The 20,821-nt window shown below is 37.8% G+C and overlaps 2 protein-coding genes across 4 annotated transcripts; both read left to right on the top strand.

The window, feature by feature from the left end:
• Positions 1–1,105: 1,105 nt before the first annotated feature.
• On the top strand, positions 1,106–9,004 carry LOC103143373 (leukocyte elastase inhibitor A-like). 2 transcript variants are annotated; one of them, XM_016675202.1, is made up of 10 exons: positions 1,106–1,195; positions 1,433–1,614; positions 1,762–1,829; positions 3,523–3,604; positions 4,901–5,018; positions 5,291–5,433; positions 6,190–6,267; positions 6,511–6,600; positions 6,678–6,858; positions 8,017–9,004. In XM_016675202.1, the coding sequence occupies exons 2-10, from the start codon at positions 1,438–1,440 to the stop codon at positions 8,226–8,228; spliced, it is 1,149 nt and encodes a 382-aa protein (XP_016530688.1). In that variant the 5' UTR covers positions 1,106–1,195; positions 1,433–1,437; the 3' UTR covers positions 8,229–9,004. The 2 variants fall into 2 exon arrangements, with proteins under 2 accessions (XP_016530688.1, XP_016530689.1); XM_016675203.1 differs by having other exon boundaries at positions 1,114–1,195; positions 1,548–1,614.
• A 3,800-nt stretch (positions 9,005–12,804) lies between these two features.
• Positions 12,805–20,538, top strand: LOC103143354 (leukocyte elastase inhibitor-like). 2 transcript variants are annotated; one of them, XM_007559847.2, is made up of 10 exons: positions 12,805–12,935; positions 13,260–13,441; positions 16,491–16,592; positions 17,909–18,049; positions 18,213–18,330; positions 18,687–18,829; positions 19,189–19,266; positions 19,353–19,439; positions 19,523–19,703; positions 19,800–20,538. In XM_007559847.2, the coding sequence occupies exons 2-10, from the start codon at positions 13,265–13,267 to the stop codon at positions 20,024–20,026; spliced, it is 1,254 nt and encodes a 417-aa protein (XP_007559909.1). In that variant the 5' UTR covers positions 12,805–12,935; positions 13,260–13,264; the 3' UTR covers positions 20,027–20,538. The 2 variants fall into 2 exon arrangements, with proteins under 2 accessions (XP_007559909.1, XP_007559910.1); XM_007559848.2 differs by lacking the exon at positions 16,491–16,592 and having other exon boundaries at positions 12,806–12,935.
• The last annotated feature ends 283 nt before the right edge of the window (positions 20,539–20,821 follow it).

The raw sequence follows: 20,821 nt of genomic DNA, 5'->3' as shown, positions 1-20,821 counted from the left end.
TCAGTAATTAATAAAATTGTACTTGAACTACACCTACATAAGCAAAAATAAAGACTAGAAGTATATAAATGGAGAATTGGTAAGATAAGAGTGCATTTGTGGTATACTGCAAAGGTTCTTAATAAACCAAAAACAGAACTACAGGTATGTACTTAGTACATTATTAGTACTAATAGATTGGTGTACTTGTTTCATACTTAAATGGATATTTTTGTAAACTTAAAATTGATTTTAGAAAAGTATTTGTTTATTAACGGAAATCTGTTTAGTGTAGTCTAACAGAGCATTAGCTTAGCATACCTTCTAGTACACTACTGCATGGCACATAGTAGAACTTGCTATACTTAAGCTGATAGTCAAGTATTCTTAATGAAATAAACTTCAACTTTACCAGTTTTTAAAGGGGCTGTGAGTGTTTCTATTAAGAGGTAACATTCTGCTTTACTTCAGGGCCTTTCTCACCAGCTCTGCTGTCTCTAGGTTGGGATTTCTCTGCTGCTGGTTTGGATGTTATGTGGCTCGTTGTTGTGTTGTGAAGAATCTTCCAACGGGTATTTCAGCATTTTCCGGTTCTTTGTGCGAAGAGGAGGTGCCACCACTTTGCCCCAGGACAAGTAAGAAAGAGAAATATCTCCTATTCATGGGAAGTTCTGCCAGAAACTAGGTGACAAATTAAACTAGGTGGTTCTACATTAAACTGTAGTTGAAAACTTAATCTATAAACTTGAATCAATTCTTCTCTCGACACAATCTTAGCCAAGCTGTTGTAAATGATGAACTCATAAGTTGGTTAATCTGCAATATAAATATGACCTAAAGTTTTAAAAGGTCATTGTTCGTTGTCACTCATCTGGTTACCTAGACACACCCCAAAATCCCTATTGCCGCAGGGCAGAGTTATGCAAATATATGATACTCTGCTTTAAAACAAGATTGTCCTGAAAAATGAAATAGGATCTGATAAAAACACATACTCAAAGATGGAGGAGTTTAGATTTGGCAGTTCCAAGAACCAGTTTCCTCTATTTATCTCACCCAGAAGGACCAATCACAACACTCACAAAAATGAAAACGCGTTCCTTTTCAGGGCACGTGCCGACTTGAGTGTGCTCACCTGAATACGACACTGCAAGGAGTCGTTCGCTCTCTGCCACAGAAACAGCCCTGATCGCTTCAAGACAACACGGATCTTTTGGTAAGTAAAGTTTTCCTTCTCTTGGGAATATAAAAATTGTTCTGTTTAATGGCTAAACATTTATTACACGAATGGGATCTGGTCACACACAGATAAGTTTCATTTTACACTGAGTGTGTTAGGAAGTGTGGATAACTAGTATGTCAGCAGAGACTCACCGTAGAGCGAGGAATGAATACTAGTCTGAACAAAGTCATGCAGCTTGAAAATGACTGTTTTATCCTTGGTTTACGTCAGAAACTATGGCCTCCTCCAGCTCTCTCTCCAAGGCCAACACCACCTTCTCTCTGGCTCTGCTCAGAAAGCTGAGTGAGGACAACAACACTGCAAACATCTTCTTCTCTCCTTTCAGCATCTCTTCAGCTCTGGCTATGGTGATGCTGGGAGCCAGAGGAGACACAGCCACTCAGATATCAGAGGTGATCTTGTGCTTTGATATCTGGTCTATGTTATTTTGTACAGTGCTCTTTTTTTTCAGTCATTTGCTAGCTAGTAGATAACCCAAAAGCTTATAACGATGTTACATTGCGCTTAACTTTTTTTGAACATGTCTTATGTCTCCACAGTGCTTGAGAATCAAGCATTGGGAGGATGATGTCCACACTCTGTTTGCCAAAATACTGAGTGAGCCCAGGTGAAAAAAAGTATACTTTAGTATATTTCAAACATACTTATATTTGTCAAAGTACATTTTAAGTAAGTATTAAATGTACTACCTATAAATATATCTGAGGTATACTAAAAGTATACTTGTACCAATTTTGAAATTAGAACTTTAAACACACTTAAACATAATTGTACCGAAATACACCTTTAATAAATATACTAAATAAAAGTATACTTTAAATTAACAAAATATATATTTGCCCAAGTGTAAAAATACACTTGCTCAAGTATGTTTAAAATATATTTAAAATATACTTTGTGTATGTTTTAAAATATACACTCAAAATAGATTTTTTAAAAATTCACTTAACACTACTTTAAATGATTAATTTCACTATGTTTTAAATTACATCTCAGTGTAAATTTTAGGCTAATAAAGTATGCCTTTTTAACATGTTCTTTATTTAACCAGGTGAACCCTGTTGAGATCCAGATCTCATTTTCAAGAGGGACCTGGGCAGAAGTCTGCAACATGCAGCAACCTGATTACAAAATTAAACTAATTAATATATATGCAGAAGTATGTCTTTTAGGCACCTAAAAAGTACTTTTCATGTAATTTTTAGGCATACTTTTTAAGTATGCCTTTTTAGGTGCCTTAATAATCTTTTACTATTTTTGTTAAAATTGCAGAGAATAAAAAAATTATAATCATGGTGTAATGTTTAAGAAAGTACCCAATCCATTTTCAGATATGACGTAAGATCTATAATCAATAGAATTAGCTCCAGTTCATACTCCAGACCAGATGGTGGCGGTATTGCACAGTTTCATAAAAAAAATTAAATGAAAAAACGCCATAAAGAGAAGAAAAAAATTTGAACGTAGGGAAGATCACAGACATAATATAAGAGTAGACCCCGCATTGGCCGCTCCGGCGCAGGAAATACGGCGGCCATCTTGGAGCGGTATACCCCCCTACTTTGCTCAATCAAAACAGCAGAAGATGCCTCAGCACTGAGGGATATTGTTATTCGCATCTATGGATTATTGATGTGAGGGCTCCACAGACAACATTTCACAAGTCACACTTAAATTTTCATGTTCATTGTGTTCATTTTGACGTGTAAACTGATAATTTATGTAAAGTTCATAAAGTTGTGAGTAAAATTGGACAATTTTAAAATGTCAGTAATAAAACAAAATATTTGAATTACCTTGAACATTTTGTGTAATTAATCTTTCCATGTAATTGTAGCCTAAAACAATGTAAGTACTGTAGTGTACTTATGCATGTAATGTACAAAATAGGAAAGTATGAATAAAGATGAATTATGAGTAATTCAAATTGTACTTTATTAGCAATAGGAGTAAATCAAAACTAAAAGTTAAGTGTAATTTAAATACATTACTAATATATTAGTAGTATATTTAAAATATATTTAAAGCATATTAAAAGTATATTTTTTATATAATTCTGACAGAATTAGTACACTCAAAATATACTAATCAAGCTCTTGAATACTACATAAAAAAGTATACAAAGTACTACTTGAAGTTGTTCCAAAAAAGTACGTTTAAGTATACTAAAAATTGTAATTTAATACTATTTAAATATACTAAGCACAGAAAAAGTTGTTCCAAAATAGTACAGTTTAAGTACATCAATCAAATTATGTTGAAATTCAGTATACTAAAGTATACTTTTTTGTTTTTACTAGGGAGCTCAGCAATCCAGAAGCTAAATGTGTTCTTAGTGTTGCCAACAGACTGTTTGGAGAGAAGTCCTACAGCTTTCTGCAGGTGAGAGTAATAATACACGTTTTCGTTACCAAATATATGTTCACTATGTGCTTTATTGGGTACACCTCTAGCAAGTCTTTTTAGCACAACTAGCGAATCATTCAATCAGACCTGGCATCCGTGGTGCAGAGTCCCACTCATTCAGCTGACTTGCTTTTGTTTAAAGTGAGAATAAGATTAGAAAAGAAAATGGATTTAAGTGACTTTGAACATTGCATTGTTGTTCGTGTTGGACAGGCAGTTTGTGAGTACAGTGATCCCTCTCTATAACGCGGTTCACCTTTCGCGGTCTCTCTGCTTCGCGGATTTTTTTTTTGTGTGTGTGTGTGTGTGCAGTTTTTTTCTCAGTGCATTGTGTTCTGCGTCCTGATTGGCTAAAATATACGTAATACAGATTGGCCATTCAGGAGATGAAAACTGAAACTTTGAATGCCTGCTGAAAAAAAACTGTGTTATAACACCTGAGGCTCTGCCGTGTGAATCTCGCAAAGCAGCTTGGAGGAGACGCTTTAATGACATGACTCCGGATGACATTAATGCCGTGATTGATGAACACGCACATCCATCCGCTGACCTGAAAACAGGTTTTGTTCTTTGGTTTCAATGTAGAGTATTTAATTATGCTGTGTAATAATTGTAAAAAAAAATAAAGGTAACTCTACTTCGCGGATTTCACTTATCGCGGGTTATTTTCGGAACGCAACCCCCGTGAAAAAAGAGGGATCACTGTACTTCAGAAACCGGTGATCTGTTAGGATTTTAAAGATTCAACCATATTTTTAGATGACGGAGCACTGTCTAGATAAAATATCCAGTGATTGGCTATGATTAACACAGATTCACCAAAATTAGACAAGAACAGATTTTAAGAACATTGTCTGGTCGTCACATAACTGGTTTCCTAAAACATGACAATGATTTGATTGTACCTTCTTCAGTCACTACTTCTCAATGTTTAGAACATGTCTAGAATATGGTGGAACAGGATAAAGGAAGACAACTGAATCTATTGTACAAAGAACTGAGGCACTTCTGAAAACAAAGCCTCTTTTGGTTTCAGACCTCTTTAGATAAAGTTTTCTTTACTTAAAAGCCTGTCAGGATACAAAGGTCAGTTTAAATTGTTTCATGTATGAAACATACCAAATACAATTTTTGGACAGATTCTGTAACACTAGGAAATCAGTAAAATTATACTAAAACTAATTAATCATCCTACAAAATCAGTAAGTAAATTAGTGATTGATTACAATTGTTTTCAGGATGAATTCATGGATCTTCTGTTTGTTCTTCCAGGAGTTTTTAACCCAAACAAAGACTCACTACAACTCAGAGCTGGAGGCTGTGGACTTCAGAACCAAATGTGAGGAAGCCAGAGTCAAGATCAACAACTGGGTGGAGGAAAAGACGCAAGGTGGCTCACACACACCATCAGTTCATCATATGACCCCAACTAACCCAATATCAATGTCAATTTATTTACAAAGCACTTTAAAAACAGGTATTAACTGCGCCAAAAGTGCTGTACAATATTCATAAACACCACAGATAAAAACACAATAATGATTAAGAACTGTAAAGATCATTAGCTCCATCTAGTGGAACAGTGTGTAATTGTGATTTGTTAATTAGGCTGTGTTTTCGGTGCTGATTCTCATCTGATCCGTGTTCTGCTCATGTTGTCAGGTAAAATCAGGAATATGGTGGTTAAGGGCATGGTGAACAACATGACCAAGATGGTGCTGGTTAATGCCATCTACTTTAAAGGCAAATGGAGTGTCCCCTTCCAGAGATCAAATACCCGTGAGGTTCAGTTTAGACTCAACAAGGTAACAATGGCCACCAATACAGAGTATTTTCTCAATATGTAGGTCTTTATCATTGCTGTTCAAAATAATGATCTTGCTTTTATAGTAACTGTGACGTGAAACGACTATGTTAATGTGGAGGGATTACTCCATCGTGTTCCCAAGCTACAAAGGATCTCTATACAGTTCTTCCAGGGTTTTCTTGGTCTGCCCAGTGAAATGTACAAACTTGAGGTGGTAAGAAGGAATCCTGAACAAAAGTCTAAACATCCCCAACTAAATCCATTGGGTGATAAGTACCAGAAGCTTCAGTCTTAGAGCTTCTGTCCATCAACCTCATCCCCTGAAATGATGTAACTACAAGGTTGTGATCCCATTCTTTACCAAGTACTCAAGACAGAACTCCAAAGGTCTGATGATATGATTGAAACAGTTGGTAAAAGGCCATCAGCTGGTTATGCTAGGTGCTCACATTCGTCTGCTAAATGGCCCCTTCAGTTTCTTTTGCATCAGAGACCAGCACAAAATTTAACCACTAGATATTAATCACCTTCAAGGAAGTGCCCTGGTCTCCATAGTCCTATCATTGTGATCTCTATAGTATCGTCATCGCCCAAACAAATGAGCAACAAGAGTCATGCAGTGCTCAAACCTCTCCACCATATTAGAAAAAAACCCCACTGTATTTTTGCCCAATTATTGATCTAACTTAACTCATAAAGAAAGGTATTGTTATTTTTTTTTCGGTTAATGAGCTCTTCCTGTGTTTGTCCACAGAAAGACACCAAACCCGTGCAGATGATGGAACTTAAAAGCCACTTCCACCGTGCCTCCATTGATGAAGCCAGTTGTGAGGTATTATTGACCTTGGAGCTCACAGGTGGAAGCTGAAATGATGTAATCAGAGACGTGTGAAGCGAGGCAGTTTGGAATGGGTTTTGAGGCGGGTTACATGTAAAGCAGCAGTACAACTCAAATCGCCTGACAGAACTTGCTCAGTGGGAAAATAACCAAACTTTATGAGGCGTCTCACTATGATTCAAGCATATTTGAGAGCCTGTACTTCTCTGTAATGGTCGTGCATCTTTTATTGGACAGATTCTGGAGATTCCCTATGAAGGGAAGGCCCTGAGCATGCTCATCTTTTTACCAAGACAGATAGAAGATAACGAAACAGGTCTGAAGAAGGTAGGGCTCTCTCTGCCTCACAGACTGATGAAACCTCACCACTGACACATATAATGATCGAGCTATCACCTGATCAGCTGGAGGACCTCCTGACGGCTGAGACATTCATGGAGTGGACTCATCCACACGAGATGGAAGGAGGTGAGATTGTCGTGAAGCTGCCTCGATTCAAGCTGGAGGAGAAGTATGAGCTGAACAAAGTCCTGAGCAGCATGGGCATGGTGGACGCTTTTGACGAGACAAAGTGTGACTTCTCTGGTGAGACATGTGGAAGGAGACTGAGATGTTTCAGATGTAGTTAAGTGGATTATGGGTGGAGTGGGGTCCATTAACTAGGCTTTTACGCTGTCAAATCATGATCAAGACTATTGCTTTCAAAATAGACTTGTTGATGACAGAAAATATCAGCCTGAAATTTAAGCTATATAAAACCTTTTTGGTAATTTTTCTTTAAAATTGTCCTTGCTGATTATGCTATTATAAGTCAGACCCCACACCCTTCTCCCATCGATGCAACTTCTGATTTTGTGGTTAGTAAGCCATTCTACTAGAGTTTAAATTGCGGCTACATATGTGGTGTTTTGGATAAATTATAGTCAGTGATTTTACAGAGGAGCTATTTATTCAACACTTTCCAATGACACAACTTTTATGAGCGGTGTGCTGCTGTGATTGCTCTGGTGGTGCCAGCAGTTTGTTTGTCCAAAAAACAAACAAACAAAAAACATTATCTTCCTACTTCTTCCTGTTGTCTTCTTTGTGGTTTTCAGCTATAGTAACATCCGGTTGTTATTCACGTGACTCATGTGAGGTAAAAAAAGGTGTTTCCATTGCAATTTTGCACAATACATCTATTTTCATACGATAAAAAAATAAAAAATTAATAGTATCGCAAAAACTTTTTATCAAAAAACTTGAGTTTTTACAAAATTGGCATGTTTCCTTTAATTCTCCTAATTTCAATTTGCACAATTTTATGGTTAATGGCTGCTGAGCAGTTTCTATCATAGACCCGTCATGCATCGTTGCTAGTGGAAGTAGTAGCTAACAGGTCCGTCAGGTATGTCAACACATGTTCTGTTTTCATAGCTTGCTTTAGACTGACGTTCCTCCCATGAGCCTCACCGGCTGTAAGTGGGCTAAACGGTGAAGGTGAGCAGCCGTAAAACACTGTAAACATATTGCTTTAGAACTTCAATTGGAAAAAGGAAAGGCTCAGGTCATAAGCATTTGGACCTCAAATCTGGACAGGTCACACAAAGTGTTCAATTTATTTGTAGTATTCCTTCGTGGAAGCACACTCTCTGTGGTAAAAGCAGCTCTTTTGTTTTGAATACTAATATATACTTTTGGTTAGATATATCCCTAAAGCTGTGGTCTGTAATCCTGGAATGTCTCTTCTCTTATCTGTGACAGGAATGTCAAGCAACAAAGGACTCTTTTTGTCACAAGTTTCCCACAAGGCTTTTGTAGAAGTGAACGAGGAAGGAACTGAAGCTGCTGCTGCCACAAGTAGCTTGGTGGCAGATAGCGTTTCCTACTTCACTGCAGACCACCCCTTCCTCTTCTTCATTCGAAATAGAATCACCAAGACCATTCTCTTCGCCGGACGCTTCTGCTCCCCCTAGCACGCTGTATGACCTTTGGAGCAGGCGGGCTACTAAACTCCAGTCTTTGAGGGTTAAAGTCCTGCCACATCTAGATGTCCTCCTGGTTCAACACGCTTAAATGAAATGGATGAGTTGCCTCCTGAACTTGCAATGACGTTCTTCAGAGTCAAACTAGTAACCAATGGCCAAAAATTCTCACCAGCACACTCTATATCCCGTAAAATTACCAAAACAGCAGCCACACTACGTCGCTGTCATTCACAAAATTGCACTGTTACAAAGGTCGCCGAGTCCATTTCCAAAGGTTGTGCCGAAATTCATCTTGGCAGTCTATGTTTGCACTGTAGTAAAGATTCTACGATAAACATTAGGTGGAGACGAACTTATTTGAATGCACGTTTAATTGTTTTCAAGTGTTAAGCTGTCAAAATTGTAAATTTCTAAGACTAGCATGAAGCGTTAAGATCAGAGATGGTCATTCCCTGGGTGTAATGACATAAACTATGAAATTATCTTTATTCCTTCTGGTTCAAAGTGATATAATGATAGGGCGTTTTTTTTTTTTGTTTGTTTGTTTTGTTTTTTTAATATGATTTCCTTTGTAGTGCCAGAACTTGTTGCCATATCTTGGAACATTTTCTATGGATTACATTCTAAATTTTGAAATTATTTCTTAGTTGTCAAACTTTTTGTTGTCTGGACAAAAGTGTGGAAAATCCATGGGCAATAAATAGCTGTAAGAATCCAAGTAATTGTGTTGTGTGATGCAACTCTTATAAAGTAGGGTGAATAAGTATGTGATGGTCTGTTCCTCTGATTTTCTAAGTTTAGAAGATTAATTACCAGTAAAATTTCTGCTTATTTTTTACTGGATATTTTAATATGGTAGAATTACATCATTCTCTGATGTCATCATAACATCGCATTATTCTCATTTTTGCATAATACAAAATTAAAACGAATATGGTAGGTACAGTCTACAAGGTCACACAAGCATGGACAATAGGTGGCGGTATGCACCTCCGAAGTTGTTTGGAATCCATTAAGAATGAGAAGAAGAAGCTTAATTAAAAATATTTAACAAGAATGAGGATGTATTTTCTGCCATGATTACATGCCAAATGGTACAAGTTTTCAATATGTTTAATAATACTACTACTAACAATAAAAAATATAAGGACGGATCCCAGACGCCAAAAAAAAATCCAAGAAGAAGAAGCTGACGTCATCACACGCCGAACGGTACATATAGTGCTTCCGGAGCAGATTGTGGCGTATCTTTGAAGTGACAGGTTGCATTTAAAGGTGCGTTGATAGACTTGAGTCTTGTCCCAAAACTGCAAGCTCCAGAAAGAGCAAATGAAGATTTAATAAGACGAAGGCCTAAGTATTAACTTGAATGTGCCGCTTACTGCCTAATCCTTCTGTACCACCTGCTTTGTGTGACGCATAACAAACAGTTGGAGTGTAAATTTTAGTAGTCTACTGTTTTATTGACATTGTACGGGTATGAATATGTTCACATTTAAGCAGTAATTGCATGTACTGAAGAACAAGAGGGACTCAAAACTCTGAATATATTTATTTGCAAGCACAGTTGCTGCAACAAGAAGAAATGTGTTCATGTACATTTGCTCATCTACATTTTATAGTTGCATGTCGTATTTTGTACAAATCTAAACGTTATCAAGCTTTCTTTGTATGAAATCGACATAGTTTCATGTTTGTTATGGCATAGCCAGAAATAAACTGAATAAACATTTATAGATATGTTATTTAGTAATATTGTCAAAAAAAAATAAGTTTTGTTTTTTAGTTTGTTTTTAAAAACTCCTATTTGGAGTGAGGAGAAATGTGTTGTTCTTGTTGTTGCATTGAAGCAGCATAAAAATATAATTTTAGTGAATATGATATTAGCAACAAAAAAAAGTTGTCGTCTTTACTCATATTGCTTTTGCAAGTTGCTATGCTTGGGCTTGTTTGAGCAGTTCATTGCATCATGGAGTGAAATGAAGAAAGTCGCTTTCCGTAATTCACTCCCAACATTCACACCCAAATAAACTAAGTGACCTTCAAGTAGCTGACTCTTCTCAACTGGAATTTTCTGCTGAATTTGCTTTTTTTTTTTTTTTTTTTTTTTCCCATTACGTTTGACCTTTTTAGGTCAAAATGGCACATTAGATGTGTGAGACTGTTCCTTCAAAATGACCAACACCTGAGCTATTAAAGGTTTTATCTAGATTTATTTGTATAAATATGTATAAATTTTACTGCTTCTAATCAGATGTTAGAGAAAACTGATTAAAAAATCCTGGTGCGTGATGAAAGTCTACCTTTCATGCGTGGTTACTCATTTTTTCCTGCTTGGTTCCCACCTTTCTTTGAAGAAGTGGAGGTGTGGTTGGGTGGATGATCTCAGTCTTCACAGGAACAGATTACACCAGCAGTTCATGATTATTTTCATTTCATATTTGCCATTTGTTCTTGCAACATAATCTGGCATTGACAGCACCAGACCCAGAGGGCTTCCAGGTCTCAGACTTAAAATCATCTGAAGAGGTGCAAAGAGAACATTGACGATTCACGAATATCTGTATTCAATATTCTCCACTTCTATTTCCTTTGGAAACTGTGTTAAACTGTAGATTGAGATATATATATCTGCATATATTTTATCAAACAACAAAGTTCTGCTACAAGTTCATTACATTTTCTTGTATTTGTTGTAATAGATTTTTGCTAACTAAAGAAATATATCTTAAGTAAATTAATAATTTAATGCTGTATGTTTTATGCTGCATTGGTATTTTTAGTCTGTGGGGTTGGAATGGTGTCAGTTGATAGAGATAAAAGAATGAGCACGTCATTCATTTAATATGCTGAGTTTTGTGAATTTATGGGTAAAAAAAAAACTTGAAATATCTTTGGAAAATGATTTGTCATAGGTGTATTGTAGTAGTATTTATCAAAAGAAATTGAGGATGATCAAGGCATCTAAATACAAATAAGTAATCTTAAGGCTATCAGTTTTACTTATTTTGATTTTAGATTAAGCAAAATTTACCTAATTTACTTAAAAATCTTTAACTTTGTGCTTAGTATAATTTACTAGATATAGATGAATAAAGTATACTTGAATTTGTGTTATTTAAATTTTCTTTAAAAATTTTTGTGCAAATTGTCTCTAGGATTTTTTTGAGTAAATCTTACATGTTGGTTTTTTCAGTATAGGGTAAGTTTTCCTTTATACAGTAAATTTGTCCCAGTTTGTTAATTAGTTGGCCAATAGTTATAAATAAAGACTCATTGAGCTTTTTATATAAAAAAGTGAAACATTTCAGTTGATTTGTCCAAACAGTTCATTGACTGAATGAGAAGTGTGTTTGTTTTTCTCAGTCAGAGATCAGCCTTTAAGCTTCATGGATTTATTTTTTTTATGATATGTTCAATTTATCTTAAAGAAACAAAGGGTTGATGGGGTGACCTAGCCCTCCACCGCACCCACAAATTAGCTCCAAGAAACAAAGAAATATCTGATTTCTCAGAGAAGCTGCTGTGCAACCTGGGCGTGTGCGACATCAACACAGGTGGGACAGTATTTTGTGAGAATAAAGGTGTTGTTTCTTACCTGGTGCTTGATTTTAGCCTTGAAACTGGTAAATGTGGGACATCCAGTCTGTGACCTTAAGATGCCACCAAGTGTAGCACTATCAGTTATTTAGTTCAGGAGGCTGTTTGCCTTTCCACTTAGGTTTTGGCTAACTTTTTATTCCTTAATAACTTTAAAATGGTTTTTGCATTTTCTCTGGTTCTTTTAATAACTACAGGTATAAAGGCATTCATGATGATTTAAATGTGATTTTTTTTTAAAGTGCTGCAGGAAAGGAGGTATACTGAAATTAAATTGAGCTGTTAGAACATAAAATATCCAAGGTTATTAGGTGGAGATGTTTGTAATGGAAAAACCTTTAAAAAAAAAACAAACAAACAAACAAAAAAAAAGACGGTTGAGACACAAACACACCCACAAAGTCACACTGTCCTCAATTCACATCAATGTAAAACACTGAAAACATGCAAAACCTGTGATTAAAAATCAATTCTGCCTCAAAACTTAAACTAAAAATGTATTTTGCGTCCGCTAAGCACTCATTGTCCCGTTGACTGAATCACAATTCAATCAAAGTTATAAATGTGTTAAAAGGTTAAAGTCATGTTGTGTTGTGTGGTTAAAGTCTTGTGGCAACTTATTTTGCACAGAGAAACAAAATTTCTACTGTAATATTTGTTTTATTAGTAGAGTCCCACTATATTGAAATACTATCTCATTATATTACAAATTTTTTAAATAGAGAGACGGAAACGGGCTTCCGTACAATATTATTTAGCTTTTTGACTATTTTCGTAATTTTTCCTGAAAAAGAGCTCATGACAGTGTTAAAACCACAAGATAACGTTTGTTGTTGTTGTTGTTATTATTATTATTATTATTATTATTATTATTAGTAGTAGTAGTAGTAGTAGTAGTAATTGTAAGAAAACTTTTTCTCAGCTCAGGCCGAAGCATTTTATCGCTATCCCCTCGGCTTCCGTAGTCATTTGCGGAAGTTTATTTTTTTGTTTGAAGGGGTGTGTCCCCGTGTCATTTATAAAAACCTGCGCTTCAACCAGCATTCTTCATGTGACCCAAACCCTTTCTGTGGAGCACACTACAAGCGTCTGACAGTGAGTATAGTTTGTGTCATTCAGTTTGTGAGACGCGACATTTCTGGTTTCCCAGCGAAACACCCAGAAGTAATGGAGTACAAATGCTGTCGTAACGATTTTCCTGCGCCTTTATGCGTTTAATGTTGCAGCTTAAAAGCTCTCATAGTGATAGTTTTGAACTAATTGGTAGTTTCCTCTTGCAGTTCAACATTCACGTTTATATTGCTCAGCTTGTTCTATTTATTGCAGTTTATTTTTGGGGGTGGAGTTTCACTTGAAAGAAGAATAAAACCTGATAATGTTCTTAATAATAACCTCTGTCTTTGTTTCATTGTCCTCCAGGCACGATGGCAGCAGTAACTCCTCTGGCTTCAGCCAACACCAGCTTCTCTCTGGCTCTGCTCAAAACGCTGGGGGACAAAGACAACACCGAAAACGTCTTCTTCTCTCCTTTCAGCATCTCCTCGGCTCTGGCCATGGTGTTGCTGGGAGCCAGAGGAAACACAGCCGCTCAGATGTCAGAGGTACAGCTAGTGAAACACACACGCCACCTGTTTAAACTGTCACATTATTAGCATTCATGAGAGTGATTTTAATTTTTATTAGCACACTAGTGACAGATTTCCTCACTTTTTGTTTTACTCAGCACCAATGAGGCAGTGCAAAAACATTAAAAGTTCAGATTTTTTGAAGTGAGTTGTTGTTAAAAGATTATAAGGAACCACCTGCAAGGAAAAACTCTTGTTTTGTCTTCATTTATTTTTATTGTTGTGAGTGTAGCTCAAAGTTTATCTGAAATTGATCAATTGAGGCAGATGTTAGAGGAAAATAAAACATAAAGACTCTATTAAATGGTAATGTGTATGTACTAAGCAGGCCTCTATGCTTTGTAAGTATCTCCAATATTGCAGTCAATATGCACCACAAATTGTGTCTTTTTCTGTTTTTGGGTCGGACACAGTGCCTGTTTGTAAACGGACCATGGATGCCAAAACAACAGGAAATATCCGTTTTCTTGTGGAGGTAGTTGCCGATAAGTTAGCATCAAAGTAGGCAGGTATTAAAAGCAAAAATATCATGATGGTTTAATGTCACACAGGAAAGGAACAGGAATTAAATAATCAGCCTCTGAGTGGATAATAAACCGTTTAAAAGGTTCATAAAACAGCATTTGTCTGAACAATTCTTTTACGATTAAGCATCGAGTTTGATATGGAGGAAAACCAAGCTTTGGGAAACTCCTACTTGTCTTGTTCTCTTCCAATTGGCAGGAATAATCTGAACTATTTTTTTTATGTGGGTCAAATCTGTGGTTGCGTTACTGTGGGAACAGGATAATCACTGTAGACGTTTAACTGTGGTTATCAGGTCTCATTATGTGCAGCTGATACGCCCAACCGTTTTTATGAGCGGTTCTTCTCAAAGTTCAGTCTGCACCAACACCGACTGCCATTTTATTACAACGGCACGTTCACGTTTAGTAATGTCATTATTTAACGACTGAAGTGAAAACTTTCTGCCGCCTTTCGCTGTGCATCGTTGATTCGGCAGCGATGGAGTTCCTACGAACAATATGAGAATGAACTGAGCACTAGTTTTTATTCATTAGCGGGTTTTCCACTTTAGCAGAAAGATTCGGGGCCATTTTCCAGGAGGGGTGGCTGAAATTCAGGTGAAAGCTGATAACAGAGTGATTATTTGGCTTCTATCAAACTGGGACCGCAAAAGCCAAACCACACCCAGTTAAGTCAAGCTGGTAAATGTTAGTAAATGGGAGGAGCAGAGCCTCACCCATAATCTGCCCTGTAGCTCAGGTTAAAGAAACAACTCCATTCAGTGTAAATCAGTGCTGTTATCATAGCAACGTGCTCACTGTAAAACTTTAAAGTGTTTTATTCCAGTCACAAATTTGTGCATTAACTTTCATTGTGTATGTTTGTTTTCTTACCTGCTTGTTCAGCAGTAGGGCCAGATTATCAATGACTTTATTAATCAGAGCAGCTAGTCTACCTGTTTTAAACTATTTTTTTTCCCTTTTACATAAAGAAGCTTTTATTTTTTCCCTACACATCCCTCCGTTGTGAAAGCTGAAGGAGGGAACTAAGGAGCCAACTTAACAGGGAAAATGATAAACTTCCCGTTTTATATATGTTGAAATCTCTAAAATAAAGCTGAGCACTTTATTTTAGAGAACACTTCCTATTGTGCATCTAAGGTATTTCGCACTGCATGTCAGAGGTTGTTATTGAGACGCTCGTTGCCATGGATGCTGCTGAGTAAGAGGGAGTGGCTGAGAGGATGGACTGGAAAGATGAGTTGGCTGTGGAGGAATGTGTCATTTAGCTGTGAAATCCCTCGGTTTGTTGGTTCCCTGTTAGCAGGCTGACATTTACTCTGCACCAACCACAGAAATGCTTGGATTTAGCTGCAGGAACTCTGGAACCGACTGTCACCAAACATCATGGCGATGACTCAGTCCAGCTTGGAAAAACAAGCTGGACTGGAAAAACAGTCAAAGTCTTATCTTAAATTTTAGTGATGATATTTAAAGTTTGTCAAATGTAGATTGTTATACAAGTGTTACTGCTCTGGCTATGCAAGTCTTTGTCAGTATTTCAGCAAATGTTAAATTGCACAACTCGGTTTGAAAGATTTTTTTTTTTTTTTTTAGATGGCTCTCTCTGCAGTCGAGCTTTTCCTTGTTCCAGTGAACAACTTCCAGCATCTGTAGAAAGATCTCTACTCAAACAGTGGAGAAAATACTATTCCAAGTTATTAAAGTCAAAAATGTAAAACACAATCTTAATGCTTCTATTTAAAGTTTAAAAGAAGCAACTGTTCATTTAAAAAAAATAAATACAGATTCTTCTTAACAATCATTACAGTTCTATCTTTGTTTGTGCAGTAAATCAGTGGCTACATTCCTGAAGACCTCAGTCTGGACCTGATTAGTAAACCTATGTTTCTTAGAGCATTCCTGTCATAAAGCAATCAGAGCATAACGTCTACATTTACATTTTCTTGACACAGCGTTCAATCCAAGTTCAACTTTACTCTCTGATTAAGCTGCGTCGAATTTGTTAGGAGTGGGAATTCGGAGTGGAGTCTCTCCAGGTTGTGAAAGACGCTTTAAATGATGACTCACCCTTTATTTAATTTCCTGCTGTCGGCACAAATAATCAGTCCTGCTCAGACTCTGTCGAGGTTTTTTATGAGGATTTACCCTGGGCGGTCCTGAGTAGGTGCAACAAACTCTGCACTTTTCCACCTCTTATTGCAAACACAGAGCGCTGATGCAGACGGAGGATTAGGGCTGTACTAAGAAAAAATTAAATTGCGAGAATAAACTCGCATGAGGATAAAGTCATAACACCTCGAGGACGAAAAGTCGTAATTGTTTTTCTTAGCATGGCCCTAGAACTCGTCATAAGAAAATGTGAATAAAGTTTAAAAATATTTAACTTCATGTGAGCCTCTGTCACTACGTCACTGATTTGACAGATGAAATGGTTCCAACTGGAGATCGGTCATGTCTTACAGCTTGACAGTAAGTGTCCCAAATGTCACCTCCAGGTTCTGTGCTTCACTGAGGCGCAAAAGGTGAATCAAGCAGGACCAGCGCAGATGCAGATGCAACAGAAAGCTCAAACCAAACTGCCACCACAGCTGCTGAAGGTGGTAAAAAAGCAATAAAAGAGGATCTGTTACCTGATACTACTAACAAAGGGTCTGGGTGGTAACATGGTCCATGGAGGAGAGTTTACTTCACATTCTGCTGCCCTCTTTCTCTTTTGTCGCTCTCCTGATGCCATTTGTGGCGCCGCCATTAAATAATCCAGGAAGCAAACAGAAGGTGGAAGAAGCAACTTGGCCCAACATTCCAGAGTCCTTTTGCTTTTACACGATGCTGCGTTGTTATGCTTTTTCCATCTGCCGCTTCCCGTTACACTAAACGGGCAAAACTCGTTTCCTCTACTGGTGTAGCTGTGATAGTGAGAAATAACTACTGTGACGCTGCAAAGCTGCAGTGCCAGGTCACTGGAGTTAAATGGGTTTTACTTTTGGATGCACAGTAAAGGAAAAGACGAGATCTGGAGGAAGGAATAACAACATGGTGGAGGGATGGTCTGATGTTCTGTAATGACTTCTAAGGTCTGGATCTTTGCTTCTTTTTATTTTAACGGGATGAAGGGTGTAAGATATGTTGTACTTTTCTCTCTTGTGCTACATTTGGGTCTTCACGACTGATTCCTACACTCCTAAACATCTTTACACCTTTTGAATTTTCCCATTTTGTCACATTACAACCACAACTGTAAATGTACTTTATTGTGTCTGGCATTTATTTTTATTCAGCCCTCCTTTACTTTGATACCCTAAATAGAATTGGGTGCAACACATTGCCTCCTGAGGCCACATTTGGATGACTGTATAATTTAGTCTTAACATGGCCCAGTCAAAGTCCAGGGCAAGATGAAATCTGACTGAGCTTGATGTGTTTTGATTTGGTCTCAAGATGTGCAAATGTGGTAAATATACACCAAAAAAATCAGCAGACATAATTCCAGGAAAAAGCGATTCTGCAGTGAAATAATTGAAAGAGCTGAGTAAATGCACATGCATGCCAAATTTAACAGTTTTATTTGTAAATAAAATAAAAATAACTACATATCCTTTGCCTCCACTTCTCAATTAGACACTCTGAATAAAATACATTGAAGTTTGTGGTTGTGATGTAAAGCCGTTGGTGTTTGGAGTCTTTTGGTATTATGGACGCTACGGAAATGCGTCTTTTTTTTTTTCTATTAAGTGATGAGTTAAAACATACTTTTGCTACCTTTAACAGGTTTAGATAGTTTTTATAGAGTATAAACGAATCCTTTCATCACTTAATAAACAAAATGACCATGAAAACACTTCTTTTTAAAAAAATGTTTTAGTTTGGTCTGCTTCTTCTTCAGTAAATCTAACTGGTTTCCTTTCATCTGCAGACCCTGAAAACCCTGGATGTGAAGGACGACCTCCACTCCAGCTTTGGCCAGCTGCTGAGCCAGCTTAACAAGTCGAACGCTCCGTATGCCCTGAATGTCGCCAACAGGCTCTACGGCGAGCAGTCCTACCAGTTTGTTCAGGTGTGACTTGGGGTGTGAGGGGGTTTCCTTTCAGCACTAGAGTGGATGTTCCTGAGTGGGTGTGGCTTTCTGTACATGCTAAGACCGACCGAATGAGGGCAGAAAAGCGGAACGCCGCATAATCCAGGACACATGCATCTACATTCGCTTGCTTTTGTTTCAGGATTACCTTGAGAGCACTAAGAAGCACTACCAGGCAGAACTGGAGACCGTGGACTTCGCCTCGAACGCCGAGGCAGCCAGGGTCAACATCAACGGCTGGGTGGAGAAGCAGACACAAGGTGGATCACACGCACCCACACACACCTCAATGTGTCACTAAGCATTTAAAATGTCTTCATCAAACATTAAAATGATGAATTCATCATTTTTATGTGCTTATTTATTTAAGTTAATAAATAAGTTTGACTGATTTTTCTTTTTTTAAGTGATAATTTGTGCTATTTTTGTGTATAGGTATTTCTTCTAATTTGCCTCATACATGTTTAATTATTTATTTTTAATCATTTTGAATTCATTTTTATGCTTATTGCCTCTCTCTCTCTCTCTCTCTCTCTCTATATATATATATATATATATATATATAATTGTTTAATTAATGTGCTAATTATAATTTTTTTGCATTGTTTCTCACCAGGTAAAATTAAGGATATCCTGGCCCAGGACGCAGTGAACTCGATGACCCGGCTGGTGCTGGTCAATGCTATCTACTTCAAAGGTCACTGGGACAAGCAGTTTAAGGTGGACGCCACCCGCGACGCTCAGTTCAGCGTCAACAAGGTAACGCTGCCATCCAGCAACCTGACCTCTGTCGGTGTGGAGAAAAAAACAACTCATCAGCTATAACGTAGACTGAATGTTAGTTTCCTTTGGCAAACAAAAAGCGCATTAGAAGCTGAACGCTGCTTCTCCATGTTTGGTTCTGGTTCTGGGGTTGCAGAGCAGAACCAGAACAGCAGCAGATTTTTAATGTATTTTTGTGGCAACACTTTCAGGGATTAATAAACTAATAGAAATTTATGGACCTATTTAGACCTTTGTCTGATTCCTATATATTATGTAAGTGTAATCAATAACGTTTTACTGATTTCTGCGCATGAACACGATTTTGTTCTACCATTTTTTTTATTTTTTTTTAGAATGAGAAAAAGCCAGTGAAGATGATGCACATGAAATCAAAGTTTCCCCTGACCTACATCTCAGAAGTCGCCTGCCAGGTAACTGCAGAGATTCACAGCGCAGGTGGGAGAATCTACAACCTTCATCCAGACGACATTGTAAAAATAAAAACCCTGTTTTACAGATCCTGGAGATGCCATACAAAGGGAAGGAGCTGAGCATGCTCATCTTTTTACCCAACAACATGGAGGGTACGACTGGTCTGGAGAAGGTAGGTACTTAATCCTGCAAAGCCCAGAAAACGACGTGCAAAATGAGCCCAAGGAATTGACTTTATCTTTGTCCAACCTCAAGCTTGAGCAGACGCTGACGTACGAGAAGTTCATGGATTGGACCAATCCAGACATGATGGATATGATCGAGGTCCAGGTGGGCCTGCCTCGGTTCAAACTGGAGGAGAAATACGACATGAAGGCCGTCCTGATGAGCATGGGCATGGTGGACGCCTTCGACCAGGCAAATAGCGACTTTTCTGGTAGGACGTGTTTCCAGATAGTTTTTTTTTCCTGACTCATTCTCTGTGTCTTTTCTTTTACCATCTAAACGTTTCGGTCCCTCTCTGCTCTGACAGGCATGTCCCCGGCCAACGACCTGTTTGTGTCTGAGGTTTACCACAAGGCCTTCGTGGAAGTCAATGAGGAGGGAACTGAGGCCGCCGCTGCCACCGCCGCCGTCATGATGCTGCGCTGCGCCATGATCCCCGCCACCTTCATTGCGGACCACCCCTTCCTCTTCTTCATCCGACACAACCCCTCCAAGAGCGTTCTCTTCGCTGGCCGCTACTGCTCGCCTGTGTGAGGTCGTTTAGTGTGACGTGTCCGAACAGGAGGGAGGTTACATCAAAATGGATCTGAGTGAGGGAGAGGAGTTGGTGTAGAGTTCCCTCTCGCTAATCCCACCTCAGGTTTCCATCCGGTGTATTTAACACTGCTGTGTACAAGTTGGGTTTTACCTCTTCTCTAAGTGCCTTGCTAAAGTTTCTTCCACTGTTAAACCCGACATCCGTTGCGGGTGTATTTGTTAATGTATGTAATGCCTTACAGCCCTGTTTGCTGCAGCTGGTTTAACTTATAATGTGTCCTTTTAAAAACTTGACCTTTTAAAAATTTTACCTAATGCAAAATGGCAGCATAATTGCAACATTCTTAGCACTTTATCTTCACAAGCATTGGAATAAATAATCGCTTCACACTTGATGCAGAACCAAAAGGAGAAGAGAGACTACATGAAGCTTTACTGGTATCAGATCTGTAAATCATCGTAATGCACCTCTGAACTCCCGCATGAGGAATAAAAGTGAAACTTTCAAATCTGCTGTCTTGTGTGGTTTATTTGCATCCAGAACTTCTGGGATTTGGGTTAGATTTGGGAAATGTGACTTCATCAGAACGTTTTTGTTCTGTTGAATTAAATGTTGTATTATAGGACTTTGTTGTTTGTCACATTTGACTTTATTAGTTTGCCAAAGCTCCTTGGACATTAAAGGTAAATGGTCTGTATTTGAATAGCGCTTTTTTTCAAGTCCAGTGGACTCCAAGACACTTCACAATACATTCACATTGTTTGTGTAAGTTCATGTTATTAATAATAATA

Source organism: Poecilia formosa, unplaced genomic scaffold (genome assembly GCF_000485575.1).
Source record: "Poecilia formosa unplaced genomic scaffold, Poecilia_formosa-5.1.2 Scaffold108, whole genome shotgun sequence".
In the NCBI taxonomy this organism is placed as follows: Eukaryota; Metazoa; Chordata; class Actinopteri; order Cyprinodontiformes; family Poeciliidae; genus Poecilia; species Poecilia formosa.
This window is presented reverse-complemented; position numbering and strand designations above follow the sequence as displayed.